Source organism: Coregonus clupeaformis, chromosome 24 (assembly GCF_020615455.1).
Source record: "Coregonus clupeaformis isolate EN_2021a chromosome 24, ASM2061545v1, whole genome shotgun sequence".
NCBI lineage: Eukaryota > Metazoa > Chordata > Actinopteri > Salmoniformes > Salmonidae > Coregonus > Coregonus clupeaformis.
Window position 1 is genome coordinate 45,687,671 of NC_059215.1, and position 22,522 is coordinate 45,710,192.

The 22,522-nt window shown below is 43.5% G+C and overlaps 1 protein-coding gene across 1 annotated transcript; it reads right to left on the reverse strand.

The window, feature by feature from the left end:
- Nucleotides 1-3,604: 3,604 nt before the first annotated feature.
- LOC121538599 (coiled-coil domain-containing protein 71-like) lies at nt 3,605-20,536 on the reverse strand. Its single transcript, XM_045206897.1, has 2 exons — nt 20,334-20,536; nt 3,605-5,090 (listed from the first exon to the last, which is right to left on the reverse strand). The coding sequence occupies exon 2, from the start codon at nt 5,042-5,044 to the stop codon at nt 4,247-4,249; it is 798 nt and encodes a 265-aa protein (XP_045062832.1). The 5' UTR covers nt 5,045-5,090; nt 20,334-20,536; the 3' UTR covers nt 3,605-4,246.
- Nucleotides 20,537-22,522: the final 1,986 nt, after the last annotated feature.

Sequence of the window (22,522 nt, forward strand, 5' to 3'; positions counted from 1 at the left end):
ATAAATGTATATGCACAATGTAATCATGTACAGTACCAGTAAACATTTTGGACACTTACTCATTCAATTTAATTTTTTTGTGAAGACATCAAAACTATGAAATAACACATATGGAATCATGTAGTAAGCAAAAAAAGTGTTTAACAAATAAAAATATATTTTATATTTGAGATTCTTCAAATAGCCACCCTTCGCCTTGACAGCTTTGCACACTTGACATTCTCTCAACCAGCTTCACCTGGAATGCTTTTGCAACAGTCTTGAAGGTGTTCCCACATATGATGAGCACTTGTTGGCTGCTTTTCCTTCACTCTGCGGTCCGACTCATCCCAAACCATCTCAATTGGGTTGAGGTCGGGGGATTGTGGAGGCCAGGTAATCTGATGCAGCACTCCATCACTCTCCTTCTTGGTAAAATAGCCCTTACACAGCCTGGAGGTGTGTTGGGTCATTGTCCTGTTGAAAAACAAATGTCCCACTAAGCCCAAACCAGATGGGATGGCATATCGCTGCAGAATGCTGTGGTAGCCATGCTGGTTAAGTGTGCCTTGAATTCTAAATAAATCAGTGTCACCAGCAAAGCACCCCCACACCATCACACCTCTTCCTCCATCCTTTACGGTGGGAACTACACATGCGGAGATAATCGTTCACCCACACCGCGTCTCACAAAGACACGGCGGTCGGAACCAAAAATCTCCAATTTGGACTCCTCAGACCAAAGGACAAATTTCCACCGGTCTAATGTCCATTGCTCGTGTTTCTTGGCCCAAGCAAGTCTTCTTCTTATTGGTGTCCTTTAGTAGTGGTTTCTTTGCAGCAATTCGACCATGAAGGCCTGATTCACGCAGTCTCCTCTGAACAGTTGATGTTGAGATGTGTCTGTTACTTTAACTCTGTGAAGCATTACATTTGGGCTGCAATCTGAGGTACAGTTAACTCTAATGAACTTATCCTCTGCAGCAGGTAACTCTGGGTCTTCCTTTCCTGTGGCGGTCCTCATGAGAGTCAGTTTCATCATAGCGCTTGATGTTTTTTGCGACTGCACTTGAAGAAAATTTCAAAGTTCTTGAAATGTTCCTGGATAGACTGACCTTCATGTCTTAAAGTAATGATGGGCTGTCGTTTCTCTTTGCTTATTTGAGCTGTTCTTGCCATATTATGGACTTGGTCTTTTACCAAATAGGGCTATCTTCTGTATACCTTGTCACAACACAACTGATTGGCTCAAACGCATTAAGGAGGAAAGAAATTCTACAAATTAACTTTTAAGGCGGCACACATGTTAATTGAAATGCATTCCAGGTGACTACCTCATGAAGCTGGTTGAGAGAATGCCAAGAGTGTGCAAAGCTGTCATGAAGGCAAAGGGTGGCTATTTGAAGAAAGAAAAATGAAAATATATTTTATATTTGACAAACACTTTTTTGGTTACTACATGATTCCATATGTGTTATTTCATAGTTTTGATGTCTTCACTATTATTCTACAATGTAAAACAGTAAAAATAGAGAAAAACCCTTGAATGAGTAGGTGTCCAAACTTTTGACTGGTAGTGTATGTCAAAGTGTCAAATATGTAAGTTGAAAACACTGTTAAAGGCATTGTTTGACTGGTAGTGTATGTCAAAGTGTCAAATATGTAAGTTGAAAACACTGTTAAAGGCATTGTTTGTGTGTACGCGTGCAAGTGTCCCTAACCTTGCCAACAAACAAAGAGCTCTGAATGGATCAGTGGTTCAAATATCAGAGCCTTGATGGGCTTGGCCACAGTAACAAGGGGTGATGTGTAATGATGAAACAAACGTTTTGGTTTCAAGAATGTTTCTTTGGGATCATCAGGCGACGTCCGGACAACTGATACACAAATGTTCTGGCAACGTTCCCCTGAAACGTGTCTAGAATGTTCATATTTTATAGTTTGCCATGAGCCCCCCGTGTAGCTCAGTTGGTAGAGCATGGCGCTTGCAACTCCAGGGTTGTGGGTTCGAGTACCACGGGGAGCCAGTATGAAAATGTATGCACTCACTAAGTCGCTCTGGATAAGAGTGTCTGCTAAATGACTAAAATGTAAATGTGCATGTTTGGTGAGACTGATGGAATATTCTCCTAACCCTTAGAAAACATGTCTAGAACATTAATATTGAATATTCTGTGAACATGGTAACCGCATTCTGGGTACGTTATGTTTGACATTAAAGGAATGGTCTCCTGGAAACAGTCCTTGCACATCACTGGAACATTCCTGAGACTTAAGGGAACGTTCTCTAAAGTTGTGGGAACGTTTGCTAGCTGGGTTTTGAGAGGTGGAAAATTCATGCACCTATACCCCAGTGGTCCCATGGGCTGCCAACTCCCCTAGCGCTCTGCCTTATTCATGTGATGTTCTGTACCTCCAATAATGGCTTGAATAATAGGCTAGTTAGTCAGAGGAGTTTTATAGGCAGAAACCATGGCATGTTTTCTAATATGAGATCGTGGCAGCTAGCATTCAGACCTTATGACTGTACACTCCCAGGCAGTAGCCTTTTGGACATATGAGCATTGAGTTGGACAGCTAAAGGGGTTGTTTGTTAAATGAACATCCCCTGATCAATCCATCCCAGTGTCACATATTTTACATCACAAAATTACTGTTATGATATTACAGCTATTATGAACAGCACATTTCAGTGATGAATAGGCCTATATTATGCAAATCACCTTGTCATTACTATTGACAGCTGTAAATTATCCAAAACGTTGTGTCAGAACATAGCTTCATGATCTAAAATGCTGCACAATGTTTGTAGTGCCACGCATTGATTCCTATGCCACCAGTTTAGCGAATGGTTACCCAGTAATGTCACAGCGCAATTAAAAGAAATCCAACTTTTAATGTCTCTGCAGAAAAAATGAAATTGAGATTACTATTGGTTGTGAATAGGCTACTGGGTGGTTGTAGAGTTGTTTTGTAACAGTTGTTTGCCCTGTTCAAATGTTTCATATACATCCTTTAACAAATGTATAGGTCTCCCGAGTGGCGCAGTGGTCTAAGGCACTGCATTGGAGTGCTAGCTGTGCCACTAGAGATACTTGTTCAAATCCAGGCTCTGTCGTAGCCGTCCGCGACCGGGAGACCCTTGGGGCGGCGCAAAATTGGCCCAGCGTCGTCCAGGGTAGGGGAGGGAATGGCCGGCAGGGATGTAGCTCAGTTGGTAGAGCATGGGGTTTGATTCCTACGGGGGGCCAGTATAAAACAATTATGTATGCACTCACTAACTGTAAGTCGCTCTGGATAAGCGCGTCTGCTAAATTACTAAAATGTAAAATGTATAGGACCTCCTAACTTTCAAAATCACACCATTTCAATGGACCCAATTATCCAAAATACAGTAATGACATGACTAGAAAGTGATATAAAATATCTGTATGTATATAGCCCTCCTGTAGCTCAGTTGGTAGAGCATGGCACTTGCAACGCCAGGGTTGTGGGTTCGATTCCCACGGGGGCCAGTATGAAAAATGTATGCACTAACTAAGTCGCTCTGGATAAGAGCGTCTGCTAAATGACTCAAATGTAAAATTCTAGCAAGTGAATGCTGCATAGTTATACATGACATGGCTTCATTGTCAAAGATGTTTATATCATTTATAAAACAGATAAGAAAATTACATTTCATAAGGGTCCAATAGAAGAAAAAGTGTAAAAAGACAAATATACTGTAGGTACAACTCATATGGGGACATACATTGTGCCTCACCACACTTCTCCATTCCTTCCCTTATCAGTCAAGGGGTGACCTATACTATGTGCAGTGTTAAGACAAAACATAAAGCATATTTTTGGATGTTTAGGCAATACCCCAGTGTCCTCTTATGTAAACATATTAACATAAATATCATTTTTTCCAATCTCAGAAAAGTATCCCAAACAATCCCTATCCTCCCAAGCTGAGCACAGCTAAGACAAAGCACTGTCTCGATATGAGATGCAACAAAAAAAAATAAAAAAAGTTTTAAAATGTACATGGAGGACAAATGGACTAAGACTCTTGACGGCCGTTCACATTGGGTAGGCAATAAGTGGTCAAATCTATGACCGGTGACCTCGAAGGATCTTCTGGGCTTACCTCACCTCCTTGTCTGTGATCGAGTCATCAACCTTGATCACCTCAGGTTGTTCTGGCTCAGTCGGCGGTCTTCCTGCTCTTTGACCAGCCAGACCCCATTTCTGGGCCTCTTCACAGAGTTTGTCCTCAGCCTCATCAGTCCTTTTCCTTTTCTGGTCCCTCCAGCAAGGCATTCTGTTGCATTCCTTCAAAACCCGGTCGTTTTGCAGCATGGCAGGAACAGGGACTCCAATGATATTGACTGGGCAAGGCACAAAGTTCACTCTCCTCAAAGTTACTGATTTTGCGGAGTTTCCGGTACCTTCCAAATGCAGTGCTTGTGTCCCTGTTAGAGATGGTGGCCGATGAGAGTTCGGCACCGTTACCTCTTCTGACCACACCTGTGTGGAACTGCAGTCTCGCTGTGTGGCCTGTAGAGGGTCCAATTATGTTTGTCAGTCTTATGTATGACTGCATCTGGACAGGCCCAACAGCCAATTCTGGTGGTTTTGAGAGGACAGTCTGTTTGAGAGACTCCTTTGACAGATTTGTCAAAAGAATCTTGGGTTGATTCTTCAGGACAACTTTCGCTGCTGCACTTAACAAAGCATAGTTGATTTCTGTGTTCTTGCCCAGGGGTTTTCTACCTTTCTTTTTGCCAGTCTTTTTAACCTTTGAGGAAGCAATGTCCAGTGTACTCTGCGTCTTTACTACAGGCCTGAGTACTGAAGTACAAGACCTGTAACCATAAACATCTTTACTTTTAAGTACAGTAGGCTTGTGACCTTCATCTTTGAGTCCCTCAATAAAAGCGGCCAGTTCCTTTTCACTGTCGAAAAGGTCTTTTGACATAGGACTGAATGCCTTCAGGGTCTCCAGTAGAGTAGTTTGGCCAGCTGAGGTGAATCGCGACCATGACAGGACAACCTTCTCTGTCGCTTCCTTACAATTCATGGCATATACCGGTTAGCATTGGTGATACTCACGTCCGAGATCAGCCCTGTGGGAAAGAAAAGTAAAATAAACGTTACAAAATGTGCAGTGACATCGTACTAAACTTCTGTAAATCATTGACATTCAAAAACTTGGATATGGGACATTTCAGGTTGCTGATTAATTAGGCTAACACAACATTTGATTAAAAAGTACCACCACAGACAAAAGGCAAAACCCAGACATGTCACAGGGGGTATAAATCTGAAGCATCCGTTTAGAACTTCCACTCACCACCAAATATGGTGATGATCAGCAGTCCAGTGGCGGGAAGTGGGAGAAAATGGTTCTAGATTAAACTCGGCTGACATTCTTTTAATTCTCTCATCAAGGAAAGATTAAATCTCAACACCGCTTTCGGTTCCCCAAACTAGAATCTGTGCACTAAGTTATGTAGACTTGACCATTTGCCCAAATTTCTAAAAATGGCATTGTTTAGAACGAGTGCACGGGTGTAGAGTTATTGCACACGCGCACTTCAGAGTAGTAACGGAACTATGCAAATGCAGCCTAAAATACGGCAATAGGCTCTTGCTAGCTTGTGCTTAGTTCTGCCCACCTCCTTGATTATTTTGCCCATTGTGCTTCATTTGCTCCAATTGGAAACAACGCCGATGATATATCTTGGGTTAGTTACCAGCAATATTCCCAAAATTTTTCTAGCAATGAGCAAATTTCAGGTCTGCTGAGCGCAAACTGGAACGTTGTGAAAATTCTGTGCAACTTCCAGCGCGCATTTACTGTGAACACCGAGGCTTCACCCGCTTTAAGTTAGTTTCAGACAGTGGTCAAGTAGGCTTCTGTGGCTATTTGATTATAATGTAGTGGCCTACCATCAAAAACAATGGAGAAAATGCATCCCATAACATTTTAACATGGAAATAGCTGTTCTATCATTCAGCCTACAGTAGCAGTCAATGTGTGGTGTTCGATGCCTACATTCCATGAGACTTTGAGGGGGGAAAAAAATGCACGATTTGACATTAACCTGCTTATTCACTTGTCCTTCAGACAAGGTGACTGAAAATGTTGTGTTCGACGCAAGAAATCACTTTACAAAATAAAATGCATTATTCCCATACCATTATACAGAGAATCAGACAAATTATGCTACCCTATGCCTATTAGCTACTTAGCTTATTCAAGCCGGTCTCAAAATACAACACTGCCCCTTTAAGACCCCAAAAAATAGCTTTTTACCCAACTCGCTTTGCAAAGATATCTAGAAAAGTACACGTTTAGTGCTCTTGTAGGACGCAATCACGCCCCCATTGCTGACTACAAATTATCTAACACTGGGCTAAAAACTCACTAACTAGCAAAGGATCTGAGCAAATCTGCACACGTGGCTACATGCAGCTCTCGCATGGATCTCAAAACAAGCACATCTACTCACGACCGCTCATGCTGTAACAGTCCAGTTCAACGTGAATGGCACAGATCTATATATGGCAATGGGATATTTGCATATAGGCCGACTGAAGCTCTGATTGGTTCTGCCGCACCGGTCTGTGTAGAGTACGGGCTGAGTTGTGCATGTCAATGCAAAATCTCTTGCGTAGTTTGTTTTGCATACTAAGTCTAGCATAGTTCATTTTGCTTCGGTATGTTGCATTGAAAGTGGCTAATATGTTGATTCAATCATAAGGGGGAAAACTCTTGAATGTTGAGAAGTTCAATCTCGCGCTTCTGTATCTTTCAGAATCTTGCCGAAGAGAGCTCGACAGACTCTGAAATAAAGTTGATCCATCAGTGGGGGAAAAAGGCACAACCTTTTGCCCATTTAAGAGAAAAGCAATAAGGCTTTTATTAAAACACTATTTCCTCTTGCTCCTAGCCTAACATTTGGTTAGCAACATACACTTTGACGCTATATGGAGGCATGGGCGGTATACCATATTTTACACCACACACGATGCACTGACCAGTTTGAGTTTTTACTTGACCTTCTAACAGTATTTAAATGTTTGGTTCGTTAAATGTGATACGCAACTCTGGCGAGTATAATGTCCATTTTGATAGTTTACTCTATATGCTATTTGAGCCATCTCCCTCTCCTCCTGCTGCTGCATGCCGCTAACCACACCAAGCCCTGCCCCGTCACTCAAGGAGAGAGCAGTTGCTCGACCACGGAGTCACAAGCACTTTCTTGCCGTTCACTCTGCATGGGCAGATGGATGCAACAATGTTGGTGACATGCTGCTTTCCACAAGCGTTCTAGAATTGCATTATTAGTTTGTGCATTACTGTTTGCTAGTTTGTCTTTTTTTAGCAAGGTGTTGCTAAGATAATTTGTGTTAGCCGCAAATTCCAAATCAATAGTTCGCACATTTAGCAAGCTAGCTAGCCAGATAAGAGTCAGCGCAAATGTAGCTAGTTAGCTAATACTGCCTGGTACCAGTGCTGGTGTAGGCCTAGATAAGCATGTCAGAGAGGAATATGCGAAGCATGAATATGTTGGCTAGCTAGCTACATGAAGTAAGAAAACATGTAATGTAACATCTAGGGTCACCTGGAAACACTGACCAACACATTGGTTCCTACCCTGTCAATAATTCCTCACTGGCTTATTCATTTGTTATCACGTCAAAACAATGCATTCAAGGTGCTGCCCACTATATGAATTAGAATAATCATATTTCCATGAGTCGAACAGTTCACCAATTAACTAGGCCTAGATTTGTTGCCCATACAATGATGCGTGGCACAATGTGGAAATAAAAGTGCAGCAAATACAGAAATGTATGAACATTCTGAAAATAATTTTTTGGGAGTAGGATTCAACAGTATAAATGGAGAAAGTCCCATTGAAATCCCTTATAATGTATGTGTTGCCAATCCATGGTCATGAACTACTAAAGCATATTTAGAACATGTATTATTCAAAAATATAAAATACCGTCAAATCAGAAGAATATTGTGATATGATATTTTGTCCATGTCGCCCAGCCCTAGTATACATACCGTATACCGGGGTATTTGGAAATAGCCACGGGATGGTTTTTCCAAAAACAGCAATACTGTTGAAACTATTTCCTTGAAGTTTTTCAATACATTTAAAATGTGTAGCTACTCAAGTAAAGTCCTGCAGGCAACTTGTGCAATACGTTAGGAGATAAAGCAGATCGCATTCATTTCACCTGTCACATTATGAAGCTTCCATAGTTCCCCAAAACAGTTGAGCCAGGCCCGTGTTTGTTTGTAAATAGCACAACGTGAGCAGGTCAGTCCACCTGTGTAGACAATGGTCGCTTTTTATATTGAAAGTCAGTTTTTTTTTTTTTGCTTCAGTGTTATCAGGGACATGCAACCTTCACAGAAAATGCATTAGTCCAACACGTGGCAGAAAACGGCTTCATTGACAGAGGACAACAGAAGTGCAACACTATTTGGCTGGCAGCCACACAAGTAAATGAGCTTACAATAAAAAAACAAAGCAGTATCTTTAGCAAAATGATGCATGGACATGTGGGGATCTATTCTCTTACAACTAGATGTGATGCCTAGCTTAGAAAGAATACATTAATGATTAAACATAATAGGTTTGTGCTGTACTGATATAGATTGTTTAACATAACAAGCTGTGATTAATGTGAGGAACCGTTAGGGGGTAGGCTGAGAGACTTGTGAGTTGTGACACACACACACTGCCTCTTTGTTAAACCGCTCAAGGACATGTGTTCTGCTACAATGAAGAAGAACAAACTATGTCTGAGGTTGCTGACTCGAGACAAGTTGTAAAGATAACTAATGCCCGGCAACAGTGAAGTGCCAAGGGGCTGGGACCAGCCTGTGCGCCATCGATAGGTTGGGTAAGTTTAAACCACACCTAGCCTCTAATCTGACAGGCCCAGCAGGGAGATGGGAACCATCTCTGTCAGAGTATTTAAAGAAGAACTTATAACAATAGCTCAGTTCTCTGTCTGCCCTGCGTGGTGTTTCAGTGGGCCCGTATATACGAACATCATATTTACCATTGAAGTGTTTGCATTAATTAAAAATACTAGTCTATTTTAGAAGATGTGTATTGACTTCTTTTTGTTCCTATACCAGATTTGAATTGACGCAACTTAACAGACATCATATTTCTAATGTTCATCACTGAAAGAATGTAGCCAGCTACATTTCTTAATGTTTTGCTTAAGTTCACCTTGGAGAAAAGTAGGCTGGCTACAGAGAAGTACCAGAGAAAAGTAGCTACACAGTCAGAGAGCAGTCTGCTGATAGAATGCCCAGTCGTGAATTCTCATCCGAGTGGAGAAGTGTAACTGAAGCTCAACATTTGTCTGATGCTGAGCAGAAATTACAAGAAGCATTTTTTGATCTGAGTTTACAAAAAGCATCAATAGATTTCTTATGCACTCTTTTTTTCCCAGTGTAAAAAATGTATTCTGCGTTAACTAGTGAGTTAAACTTAATGGTCTCGTTATCTAAGTAAGTTACTGAATTAATAAAGGTGACTGGGCATCATATTTTGCAAGCTTTCTGCCGTGTTTGAGAAGTCAAAGCCCATTGGATGAGTTCTGTACACCTGCCACCTTTTGATATGGTCGCATTTTTTCTGCTCTCCGTTCTAGGCCCATCTGCTCCTCCCCATCTTCTCTGAGCAGGCAGGCCTGTTGCCCTAGCAACTCCAGACACCGCGTGTATACATGCTATTTCAGAGCCAGTACGGTTCTTCTTTCAGACAAGCATGCATCAAAACTTTGTTCATTTTTACAATGTCTCTCGTTCACATTTAATAGTAAATCTAAATATATATATATATATATATATATATATATATATATTTTGGTAGCTCCCACAGACACATAAAAAATTGAACTGGATTGCCTGTCTTTGCGCTCTTTAGCTAGCAGCCTCCATGGAAATTCACAATTTTGCTAATTTTGTTAGCATTCTGGTGTACTAAGCCAGTGATACCATAAATCCCGGGATGCGAGAAGGACGGTATGAAAATCCGACATGTTATTGACTTTGACCAACTGCGGTCTATTGGTTAGAAAGATGGTTTTATACAGAGGGTGGTTCTATACTGAATGTGTACAAGTAGGTTAGGTAAGGGATGAAGTGTAAACCTATAGGAGGATAGCTCTCCACGACGAGGGATCGGCATGACAGCAGGCTGTTCAATACTGAGCCATACTGACTGACAAGTGGCGTGGATTGGTATAGCTAGGCTCAGTCCCACATAGTATGTTATCACTTATTTGGCTAAATTATCAATAGCAAGGTTTCCGTTAGCCGGCAACTACCGATAAAAAAAAATGAGTGAAAATGCTTTCATTAATGGAAATAACAGTCGATCTACAGTGCCTTCAGAAAGTATTCACACCCCTTGACTTTATCTAGACATTTGTTATCTTACAGCCTGAATTTTTAATTGATTACATTTAGATTTGTCATCACTGGCCTACATCCAATAACCCATAATGTCAGTGGAATTATGTTTTTCTACATTTTTACAAGTTAATAAAAAATGAAAAGCTGAAATGTCTTGAGTCAATAATAATTCAACACCTTTGTTATGGCAAGCCTAAATAAGTTCAGGAGTAAAAATGTGCTTAACAAGTCACATGGACTCACTCTGTGCAATAGAGTTAAACATGATTTTTGAATGACTACCTCATTCGGTACCCCACACACACACAATTATCTTTAAGGTCCCTCAGTCGAACAGTGAATTTCAAAACAGATCCTACCACAAAGACCAGGGAGGTTGTGGAATGCCTCGCAAAGGACACCTATTGGTAGATGGGTCAAAATAAAAAAAAGCAGACTTTGGACATCCCTTTGAGCATGGTGAAGTTATTAATTACACTTTGGATGGTGTAACAATACACCCAGTCACTACAAAGATACAGGTGCCCTTCCAAACTCAGTTGCCGGAGGGGAAGGAAACCGCTCAGGGATTTCACCATCAGGCCAATGGTGACTTATACAGTTATATAGTTTAATGTCTGTGACAGGAGAAAACTGAGAATGGATCACCAACATTGTAGTTACTCCACAATACTTACCTAAATGAACAGAGTGAAAAGGAAGCCCGTACAGAATAAAACATATTCCAAAACATGCACCCTGTTTGCAATACGGCACTAAAGTAAAACCGCATTGGAAAAAATCCAATGTCACCGAGTACCACTTCATAACTTCAAGCGTGGTGGTGTTGTAGAAAATAACCACTATACTTTATTACAAATAAGGTCTTACAGAGTTTTTGTTGCATCAAGAAGTGACTTTATTAAAATTTCAACAAAGCCGATACCAGTCTGCAGAGTGGCACACCATTCTTCCTCTCTCACGTCACATTATATACCATCATCCCAACTCTTCTAGCTCTAAATCCCTCCCTCTTCAGTTTCCCGCTCTTTATCACTCCACACCCACTTCCTTTTTGTCCCCGAGGACAGCTGAACTATTACGCTAACCAATCACTCGCTCCCCTGTCTTGAACACACACTCATGTATAGTTTAAACATGACAAGGCCCTAAATTCTTGAATCATACACAAACCTCACCCCCTCATGCTGTAATCAATCAAGATACCAAGGAGACAAAGGTCTAGCCCAAACTCTATTAAACCCTGGTGCCGCTCCCTTCACTGTGTTTGAAGAGAGAGACAAAAGGCCACCAGCTAGTTTCAGTCTCATCAGATAAGACAGCCATGGATTTAAGTAAGAGCAAGCAATCTGACCCTAGGGCAGATTCCCGCTCTACTCACCCACAGTGAAATTAAATGACCCAATACAATTCCTGGCCCAGTTACAAAGAATTCTAACTATATGCTCTTGATTAACCCAGTTCTACCTCATAGTCCATTAAACTCTACAGTCCATTAATAATAATAATTCACCACAGTGGCTGCATCATGTTATGGGTATGCTGGTCATCGGCAAGGACTAGGGAGGTTTTTTGGGGGCTAAACAAACTGTACAGAGCTAAGCACAGGCAAAATCCTAGAGGAAAACCTGGTTCTGCCTGCTTTCCAACAGAAACTGGGAGACAAATTCACCCTTCAGCAGGGCAATAACCTAAAAACATCCAGAGCATACGTTCATACTTCCCCCCCCGCAGGAATCGAACACACAACCCTGGCGTTGCAAGCGCTATTCTATACCAACTGAGCCACACTGGAATGGCTTAACAAGACGACATTTTACAGCCCTCTAACCAATTGTACTATTATGTGTGTTTTTCCGCGTTATTTGTAATGTATTTTGTACATAATGTTTCTGCCATCGTCTCTTATAACCAAAAAGAGCTTCTGGATATCAGGACAGCTATTACTCACCTCGTATTGGACGAAGATTTTTTCTTCAACGAGGCGGCCACGAAGGATATCCTACAGACACCCGACAAGGACCAAATCCCCGTCATTCGCATGTGAAAGAGAGAGATATCGTGGACGTAGGCCGGGGTGCCTTGTAAGGATCCGACAGCGAGCGAGTAAACTGCCTCTCCCATCAACCCTATTAGCCAATCTTCAATCATTTGAGAATAAATTGGATGACCTAAGATTACGGTTATCTTACCAACGGGACATTAAAAACTGTAATATCTTATGTTTCACCGAGTCGTGGCTGAACGACGACATGGATAACATACAGCTAGCGGGCTATACGCTACATCGGCAGGATAGAACGGCAAGGGGTGGCGGTCTGTGTATATTTGTAAACAACAGCTGGTGCACAAAATCAAATACTAAGGAAGTCTCGAGGTTTTGCTCGCCTGAGGTAGAGTATCTTATGATAAGCTGTAGACCACACTATTTACCAAGAGAGTTTATCATCTATATTTTTCATAGCTGTCTATTTACCACCACAAACCAATGCTGGCATTAAGATTGCACTGAATGAGCTGTATAAGGCCATAAGTGAACAGGAAAACACTCATTCAGAGGCAGCACTCCTAGTGGCCGGGGACTTTAATGCAGGGAAACTTAAATCCGTTCTACCTAATTTCTACCAGCATGTTAAATGTGCAACCAGAGGAAGAAAAAAAAAAGAAGAAAAAAAACTCTAGACCACCTTTACACCACACACAGAGACGCATTCAAAGCTCTACCTCGCCCTCCATTTGGCTAATCTGACCATAACTCTATCCTCCTGATTCCTGCTTATAAGCAAAAACTAAAGCAGGAAGCACCAGTAAAAAAAAAGTGGTCAGATGACACAGATGCTAAGCTACAGGACTGTTTTGCTAGCACAGACTGGAACATGTTCCGGGATTCTTCAGATCGCATTGAGGAGTACACCACATCAGTCACTGGCTTCATCAATAAGTGCATTGATGATGTCGTCCCCACAGTGACTGTACGTACATACCCCAACCAGAAGCCATGGATTACAGGAAACATCCGCACTGAGCTAAAGGGTAGAGCTGCGCTTTCAAGGAACGGGACTCTAACCCGGACGCTTATACGAAATCCCGCTATGCCCTCCGACGAACCATCAAACAGGCAAAGAGTCAATACAGGACTAAGATTGAATCGTACTACACCGGCTCTGACGCTCGTCGGATGTGGCAGGGCTTGAAAACTATTGCAGACTACAAAGGGAAGCACAGCCGCGAGCTGCCCAGTGACACAAGCCTACCAGACGAGCTAAACCACTTCTATGCTCGCTTCAAGGCAAGCAACACTGAAGCATGCATGAGAGCACAAGCTGTTCCGGATGACTATGTGATCACGCTCTCCGTAGCCGATGTGATTAAGACTTTTAAGCAGGTCAACATTCACAAGGCCGCAGGGCCAGACGGATTACCAGGACGTGTACTCCGAGCATGTGCTGACCAACTGGCAAGTGTCTTCACTGACATTTTCAACATGTCCCTGACTGAGTCTGTAATACCAACATGTTTCAAGCAGACCACCATAGTCCCCGTGCCAAAGGACACTAAGATAACCTGCCTAAATGACTACCGACCCGTAGCACTGACGTCTGTAGCCATGAAGTGCTTTGAAAGGCTGGTCATGGCTCACATATACACCATTATCCCAGAAACCCTAGACCCACTCCAATTTGCATACCGCCCCAACAGATCCACAGATGATGCAATCTCTATTGCACTCCACACTGCCCTTTCCCACCTGGACAAGAGGAACACCTACGTGAGAATGCTACTCATTGACTACAGCTCAGCATTCAACACCATAGTGCCCTCAAATCTCATCACTAAGCTAAGGATCCTGGGACTAAACACCTCCCTCTGCAACTGGATACTGGACTTCCTGACGGGCCGCCCCCAGGTGGTAAGGGTAGGTAACAACACATCTGCCACACTGATCCTCAACACGGGGGCCCCTCAGTGGTGCGTGCTCAGTACCCTCCTGTACTCCCTGTTCACCCACGACTGCATGGCAAGGCACGACTCCAACACCATCATTACATTTGCCGACGACACAACAGTGGTAGGCCTGATCACCGACAACGATGAGACAGCCTATAGGGAGGAGGTCAGAGACCTGGCCGTGTGGTGCCAGGATTACAACCTCTCCCTCAACGTGACCAAGACAAAGGAGATGATTGTGGACTACAGGAAAAAAAAAAGAGGACTGAGCACGCCCCCATTCTCATCGACGGGGCTGTAGTGGAGCAGGTTGAGAGCTTCAAGTTCCTTGGTGTCCACATCACCAACAAACTATCATGGTCCAAACACACCAAGACAGTCGTGAAGAGGGCACGACAAAGCCTATTCCCCCTAAGGAGAATGAAAAGATTTGGCATGGGTCCTCAGATCCTCAAAAAATTATACAGCTGCACCATCGAGAGCATCCTGACTGGTTGCATCACCGCCTGGTATGGCAACTGCTTGGCCTCCGACCGCAAGGCACTACAGAGGGTAGTGCGTACGGCCCAGTACATCACTGGGGCCAAGCTTCCTGCCATCCAGGACCTCTATACCAGGCGGTGTCAGAGGAAGGCCCTAAAAATTGTCAGAGACTCTAGCCACCCTAGTCATAGACTGTTCTCTCTGCTACCGCACGGCAAGCGGTACCAGGGCGCCAAGTCTAGGTCTTTTGCACTGCCCCCCCACCCCATCTTTTTACGCTGCTGCTACTCTGTTAATTATTTATGCATAGTCACTTTAACTCTACCCACATGTACATATTACTTCAACTAGCCAGTGCCCCCGCACATTGACTCTGCACCGGTACCACCCTGTATATATAGCCTCCCTGTTATTTTATTTTACTTCTGCTCTTTTTTTCTCTCAACACTTGTTTTATTTTACTTTTTTATTAAAAATAAATGCACTGTTGGTTAAGGGCTGTAAGTAAGCATTTCACTGTAACGTCTGCACCTGTTCTATTCGGCGCATGTGGCCAATAAAATTTGATTTGATTGTTCCCGAGTAGCCTAGTTACAGTTGACTTAAAATCTGCTTGGAAATCTATGGCAAGACTTGAAACTGTCTGTCTAGCAATGAACCACTAACTTGACAGAGCTTGAAGAGATTTTAAAAGAATAATGCGCAAACACTGTACAATCCAGGTGTGCAAAGCTCTTGGAGACTTACCCAGAAAGACTCACAAGTAGGTGATTCTAACATTTGACTCAGGGGTGTGAATACTTATGTAAATGAGATATTTCATTTCCAAAAAAGTTGCAGATTACTAAAAACATGTTCACTGTCATTACAGGGTATTTTGTGTAGATGGATGAGAAAAAAAATCAATTTAGAATTCGGCTGTAACAAGAAAATGTGGAATAAGTCAAGGGGTATGAATACTTTCTGAAGGTACTGTAAATACATTTGACCGCCATGCTTATCGGTCTATAGGTTAATATGCATAATATAGTTAATAAAATTGGCCTGTATTTGTTAGTCATCGTGTATCTTATTTATCCAACTATGACATGTGCACAGCATACAGAGCCTATTTTGAGCGTAATTTCTCCTGTAGCTCCTCAGTTGGTTGCTGCGGGAGAAAAGAACGGTGCTTTTACATGGCTATTCATTGCCCAACAATTCCAAAATGCAATCGCGTGTTAAAAGCAGTTTTGGTGCACAAGTATAAAAAAAAAAAAAAAAAAAAGCCTAGAACTTCCATTGCTCTTTCACACCGAGGATTGGTGATTAGAGGGGGAGATTGGTCTAAATATTTTTCTAATAGCTTACTGTGAGGAACTATAGTTTTAATGGATCACTAGCAATGGATGTTAAACACACCTACATTTCCGCGCAGCAGGCCAGGTACTCCTATGCTTGCTCAGGCGCACTCTCACCGTTATCAGGACAGAGAAACCAGACATGCTCATTGCTCACATTGAGCACTCCAAACAAGAACAAAAATATTTACACATCTCATAAATAATGGTTATGAAGTAAACCAAAACTTGTTTCTCACAAGTGTAGCAGGTTGTGAACTCTAAACGTTTCCAGAATGGTAAATGACCAACAAATACATTAACAGAATTTAAATGTAACGAAATTACTGGGATTAACGGTGCAAATGTACTACTGGTGACATGTTTAAACTGTATTTTTTTTTTTTATCAATCAAAAGGGCAAACAATTCACACATTGATTGCACAAGAATTGGCAGGAGACAGCTGAGCCATTCTGGAGGGAGACTCGCCTAGATCCTCGCCACACACCCCTCCCCTTCTTGTCTCAACATTTTATACTATACTCAGGACACATCATCTTTACACAAACTCAGCAAAAAAAGAAACGTCCCTGTACACTGGAGCGGGATCGATTTGGAGGTGGAGGGTCCATCATGGTCTGGGGCAGTGTGTCACAGCATTATCGGACTGAATTTGTTGTCATTGCAGGCAATCTCAACGCTGTGCGTTACAGGGAAGATATCCTCCCTCATGTGGTACCCTTCCTGCAGGCTCATCCTGACATGACCCTCCAGCATGGCAATGCCACCAGCCATCCTACTTGTTCTGTGCGTAATTTCCTGCAAGACAGGAATGTCAGTGTTCTGCCATGGCCAGCGAAGAGCCCGGATCTCAATCCCATTGAGCACGTCTGGGACCTGTCGGATCGGAGGGTGAGGGCTAGGGCCATTCCTGGGTGAGGGCTAGGGCCATGGACTGCACCACATTTGCCAGTTCTTGCTGAGATGTTACCCCACTCTTCCACCAAAGCACCAGTAAGTTCCAAGACATTTCTGGGGGGGAATGGCCCTAGCCTTCACCCTCCGATCCAACAGGTCCCAGACGTGCTCAATGGGATTGAGATCCGGGCTCGTCGCTGGCCATGGAAGAACACTGACATTCCGGTCTTGCAGGAATTCACGCACAGAACGAGCAGTATGGCTGGTGTCATTGTCATGCTGGAGGGTCATGTCAGGATGAGCCTGCAGGAAGCGTACCACATGAGGGAGGAGGATGTCTTCCCTGTAACTCATAGCGTTGAGATTGCCTGCAATGACAATAAACTCAATCCGATGATGCTGTGACACACCACCCCCAGACCATGACGGACCCTCCACCTCCAAATCGATCCCGCTCCAGAGTACAGGCCTCAGTGTAACGCTCATTCCTTCAACAATAAACGCGAATCCGATCATCACCCCTGGTGAGACAAAACTGCATCTCGTCAGTGAAGAGCACTTTTTGCCAGTCCTGTCTGGTCCAGCGACAGTGAGTTTGTGCCCATAGGAGACATTGTTGCTGGTGATGTCTGGTGAGGACCTGCCTTACAACAGGCCTACAAGCCCTCAGTCCAGCCTCTCTCAGCCTATTGCGGACAGTCTGAGCACTGATGGAGGGATTGTACGTTCCTGGTGTAACTCGGGCAGTTGTTGTTGCCATCCTGTACCTGTCCCGCAGGTGTGATGTTTGGATGTACCGATCCTGTGCAGGTGTTGTTACACGTGGTCTGCCACTGTGAGGACGATCAGCTGTCCGTCCTGTCTTCCCGTAGAGCGATCTTCGGCGTCTCACAGTACGGACATTGCAATTTATTGCCCTGGCCACATCTGCAGTCCTCATGCCTCCTTGCAGCATGCCTAAGGCACGTTCACGCAGATGAGAAGGGATCCTGGGCATCTTTCTTTTGGTGTTTTTCAGAGTCAGTAGAAATGCCTCTTTAGTGTCCTAAGTTTTCATAACTGTGACCTTAATTGCCTATCGTCTGTAAGCTGTTGGTGTCATAACGACCGTTCCACAGGTGCATGTTCATTGAACAAGCATGGGAAACAGTGTTTAAACCCTTTACAATGAAGGTCTGTGAAGTTATTTGGATTTTTTACGAATTTTCTTTGAAAAGCCTGCCTTCTTGGATGGGAACAAGGAAGAATGGCTCCCGTCAAATATGTGTATAACTAACCCAAGATAAACCCCTGCCTGTCGTTTCCAATGGGAACAAATTAGTCATAGTGAGCAGAACAAGCAAGGAGGGAGAAGGGCCAAGCACGAGCTAGCAAGATCCTATTTGCGCGTTATAGCATGTATTTGCATATTTCCGTTAGGGACCACCTACTCTGAAGTGCGCAATAACGCAATTCACCCATGCACTCCTAAACATTGCAATTTTTGGAAACCTTGGCAAAGAGTAAAGTCTACTAAACTTAGTCCACTGTTTAGTAAAAAATAGTTTTCGGAACAGTTAACTGTATTGAGATCAAATGTTTAATTGATGAGAACATTTTTGCAGAATGTCGGCAAAAATTCTCCCACTGCAGGCCACTGGGCTTCCGCTCACCACCATATTTGGTAGTGAGTGGAAAAGCCAAGCAGATGCTTCACACTTAACATCCAGTGAAATATCTGTGCTGTAGTCTTTACAAAGCTAGGCAAAATGCGTCAACCTAGATATCCTGCAATGTCCTGGCAGATAGGAAACTCGTTGAGACATGTCCCTTGGCTTTATTGAACAATGACAACCATATCTACTCACGTGATTGTGCAATTGGCGAAACACAAAGGCCACAATAATTACTACAAAACATGACTCCATGATTACTTTAATTTTTTTTATCAGACAGCAGGCTCAATCAACCAATGACATCATTGGTTTTACTCGCCCGGTGCAAAAATACAGCTATAAATGTCTGAAACACCTTCTCATCACTCAGTTATGAGGGAGACAGGAAAAACGCTATAACTAAAAATTCCATTACAATTTCCGGACAATTTAGGATGTCGCACACACTTGGCTGAACACGGTGTGCAACTTCCTAAGTTGTCCGAAAATGCTGGTGGAAAATACTATTTTATTAAAAGGGATACTTCATCGCATTTGTTTTATTACCACAGTACAAATTTTTCCAGTCCCCCCCCCCCAACGGCTCGCCATAAATGCTAGTTAAGGAGGGAAATTATGCCTTTGTAGCCTGAACGGAGAATGCTTATGTATGAGCCGGCCCATGGCACACGACTGTATTACCGGGAATGCACTTCAACCCCTAGGCGATTGTGCAGATCTAGCGGCAACTATGGACTGCCTAGGCTACATTCGTTTTTGTCCCATCCCCCTCCAGCAAGGCATTATTCGGGAAACACTTTTCACGCCACTTCGAAAAGTGACTTTTCCGCAGCAGGTTAGGAAATTGAACGTAGCAGGTTAGGAGACAGAGGTTAAGGTTATGAAAAGAGTTCGAGTTAGCTAAAATGCAATCCTAACCTGCTACGAAAATCACTCCGTATAGTAGTTGCGTGGGAAGTGTGTGTGCCGGCATTATTCTGCACCTTGAGTGAAGGGTGTGTCACAATAACTTTTAACCACTTTTGTAGTGAAATATTTTTACACAACCAACCATTTCATGGTTGTGTTTTTGTTCTACCTAGGGTAGCTACGTTAGGGGCATCTAAAAATGTGTGGAGGCCTTGCCACTACGCACTAGCCTATAAACCTTCTTGCGATATAAAACAGACTTGAATTCAGTCACATTAGCTAGTTAGATAAGTAGATGCCCCTGTCCTCATTCGATGATTTGAGTAGTTAACTAGTCATCACTCCCAATAGCGAGAAAAGGCAACAACATTAGCTACAAACAAAGTAGATAGCCGGTTATCAGCATTGTTCGCCTGGCCAGAGCAGAGGCAGTGCATTTGAAACACGAGTCGACGTAGATAACGTTAGCTAGCTAGTTAGCCGTTTCTTTTGAAGCCAGACAAAAAAAAATTGCCTTGACAAATTCCTGACTCGAGGAACAAGAGAACACAATACTGTATTGACAAACCGGCGGGTAACGTTAGTTAAAGCCAACTAACGTTAGCTATTTAAACACCAATGCCACCATGGCTTGCTATCCTTTCCCCCCACATCATAGTTTGTGTAACGTTACCTTCTTGTGCAAACCGCTGTTCCCTTGCGCCACTCAGCAGCGCCGATAACTCCAATCAAATTCTAACAGAGACACTTTCTTCATACAAACATTAAAGGGAACAGCACTCAAGTCTTCCTCAAATACTGCTTTGACAGCTAGAAATCTAGTCAAGCCTTGTCCAAAGTAAAATGGCAACTGATGGGGGTGTTTTAAGAACTGAAAGAGAAGACGGGCGGAGTTTCGTCTACAAAAAAAGAGGGACGGCCCTTTGAGCTAAGGCGCGCCCATTGTTCTTCTTCTTTGGTATAATGGTGTTCCCACATTTATTTGTGCATGCCGCCACCTACTATACGGTAGTATGTGATCGTTACATTTTTTGATACAAAAATAAAAAGGATGGGGGAAAGGAACATTTTTGACCTAACATGCTGACCACACCGTGCGCGAGCATTACAAAATAAATGTACACATACATGTTATTTAATCATTGCACCCACACTGCTCACGAGCGTCAAGGACCATCTGCATGGCTAGGCCCTAAAATAGAACTTGGTTCAATGTGTGACGCTCAACGTGCTGCAAGTCCTGCCTCTCCCATCTCCTCATTGGTTTTTAGAAGCATATACCCACGTGGGTGATTGAAAGATGAACTGAGGTCCACACTCTAGTCCAGTTGGTGGTGGTAATGCATCTTAAAGTTGGTTGCCAACCGACACAAAGTCCAAAGAAGATGAAGAAGCCTGAACTTGGTTTACCGTTTTATCTGTCGATAAATTGTTGGAGTAGAGGACCTTGTGCAGTTCAGGTAAATTAACAACCCAATGTTTATATCCCAGGACAAATTAGCTAGCAACAGCAAGCTAGCTAGCTAAATTGGCATAAATGTTTAATGCTTTTCGACCTGTCCCCAAGTTAATATAGTTGGTTCAGAGTTCGTTTAGATATTTAAACCTGTGTGTCCTGATCGTGTGTGGGAGGAAAACATCTGCATGCGCGCGATGGCTAACGCACGCGTGCGTGTGGTCTGGTCAGCATGTAACTTATCCTACACCAGGCCAACGGCCTGGGAAGACGGGACTACAGTAAACCTCATAAACCCAAGCACTTCTCTGCAGCTGCCACCACACCTATTGTCTGTGATTTACATTTCTGTGGTACAGATGATAACCATGGCAATGAATGCTAAGAACCCAACCTTACTGATGCACAAATTCTTATCAATCTGTACTGGCCTAGGCCTACTACTCACCTGTGACGAGGTGTGAAAGAAGGAGTCAGGCACAGGAGGTAAAATACCGAAGTCCAGAGTTTAATCCGTTTGCATAAATCAAACGCCCAAGCGTCAAACGAAACTGTACAAGGGAAAACATCCACCTTGGCAATAACACAGTGAAATGTAGCTCAACCGAGCTACACGCTCTCACAACAAAACAATCACTCACAAAGAAATGGGGAACAGCGGGAACACTTATACACATGCTAATTAGGGGAATGAGCACCAGGTGTGTGTGATTGACAAGTGGAGTGATGAGAATGGTCCTCTGTAGCTCAGCTGGTAGAGCACGGCGCTTGTAACGCCAGGGTAGTGGGTTCGATCCCTGGGACCATCCATAAACAAAAATGTATGCACGCATGACTGTATGTCGCTTTGGATAAAAGCGTCTGCTAAATGGCATATGATATTATATTATATTAATGGGATCGGCAGTAGCTAGTACTCCGGTGACGAAGTCCGGAAGTCGGCTGGTGATGGTGGAAATCCCTCAACAGGGAGGGATCGAGGATGTCCCGCCTTGGGACCCAGCACCGTTCCTCCGGACCGTACCCCTCCCACTCCACGAGATACTGAAGGCCCCCCACCCGACGCCTCAAATCCAGGATGGAGCGGACCGAGTACGCCGGGGCGGAAGAACCTCCCGTACCACAGACTACTGGAGCGGACCAGCTACCACCGGCCTGAGGTGAGACACATGAAACGTAGGGTTAATACGGTAATCAGGGGGGAGTAACAACCTGTATGTCACCTCGTTTATTCTCCTCAGGACCCACAAACCGCGGGCTCAGCTTCCGGCAGGGCAGGCGGAGGGCCAGACCCGATCCCCCGGTACGAAAACCGGGGCCTCCCTGCGGTGGCGGTCAGCGTTGGCCTTCTGACGACGCACAGCGCGCTGGAGGCGAACGTGGGCAGCGTCCCAAGTCTCCTCCGC

Coding starts and splice junctions, on each gene's coding strand:
- LOC121538599 (XM_045206897.1), bottom strand. CDS start 5,044: ATGAATTGTAAGGAAGCGACAGAGAAGGTTGTCCTGTCATGGTCGCGA.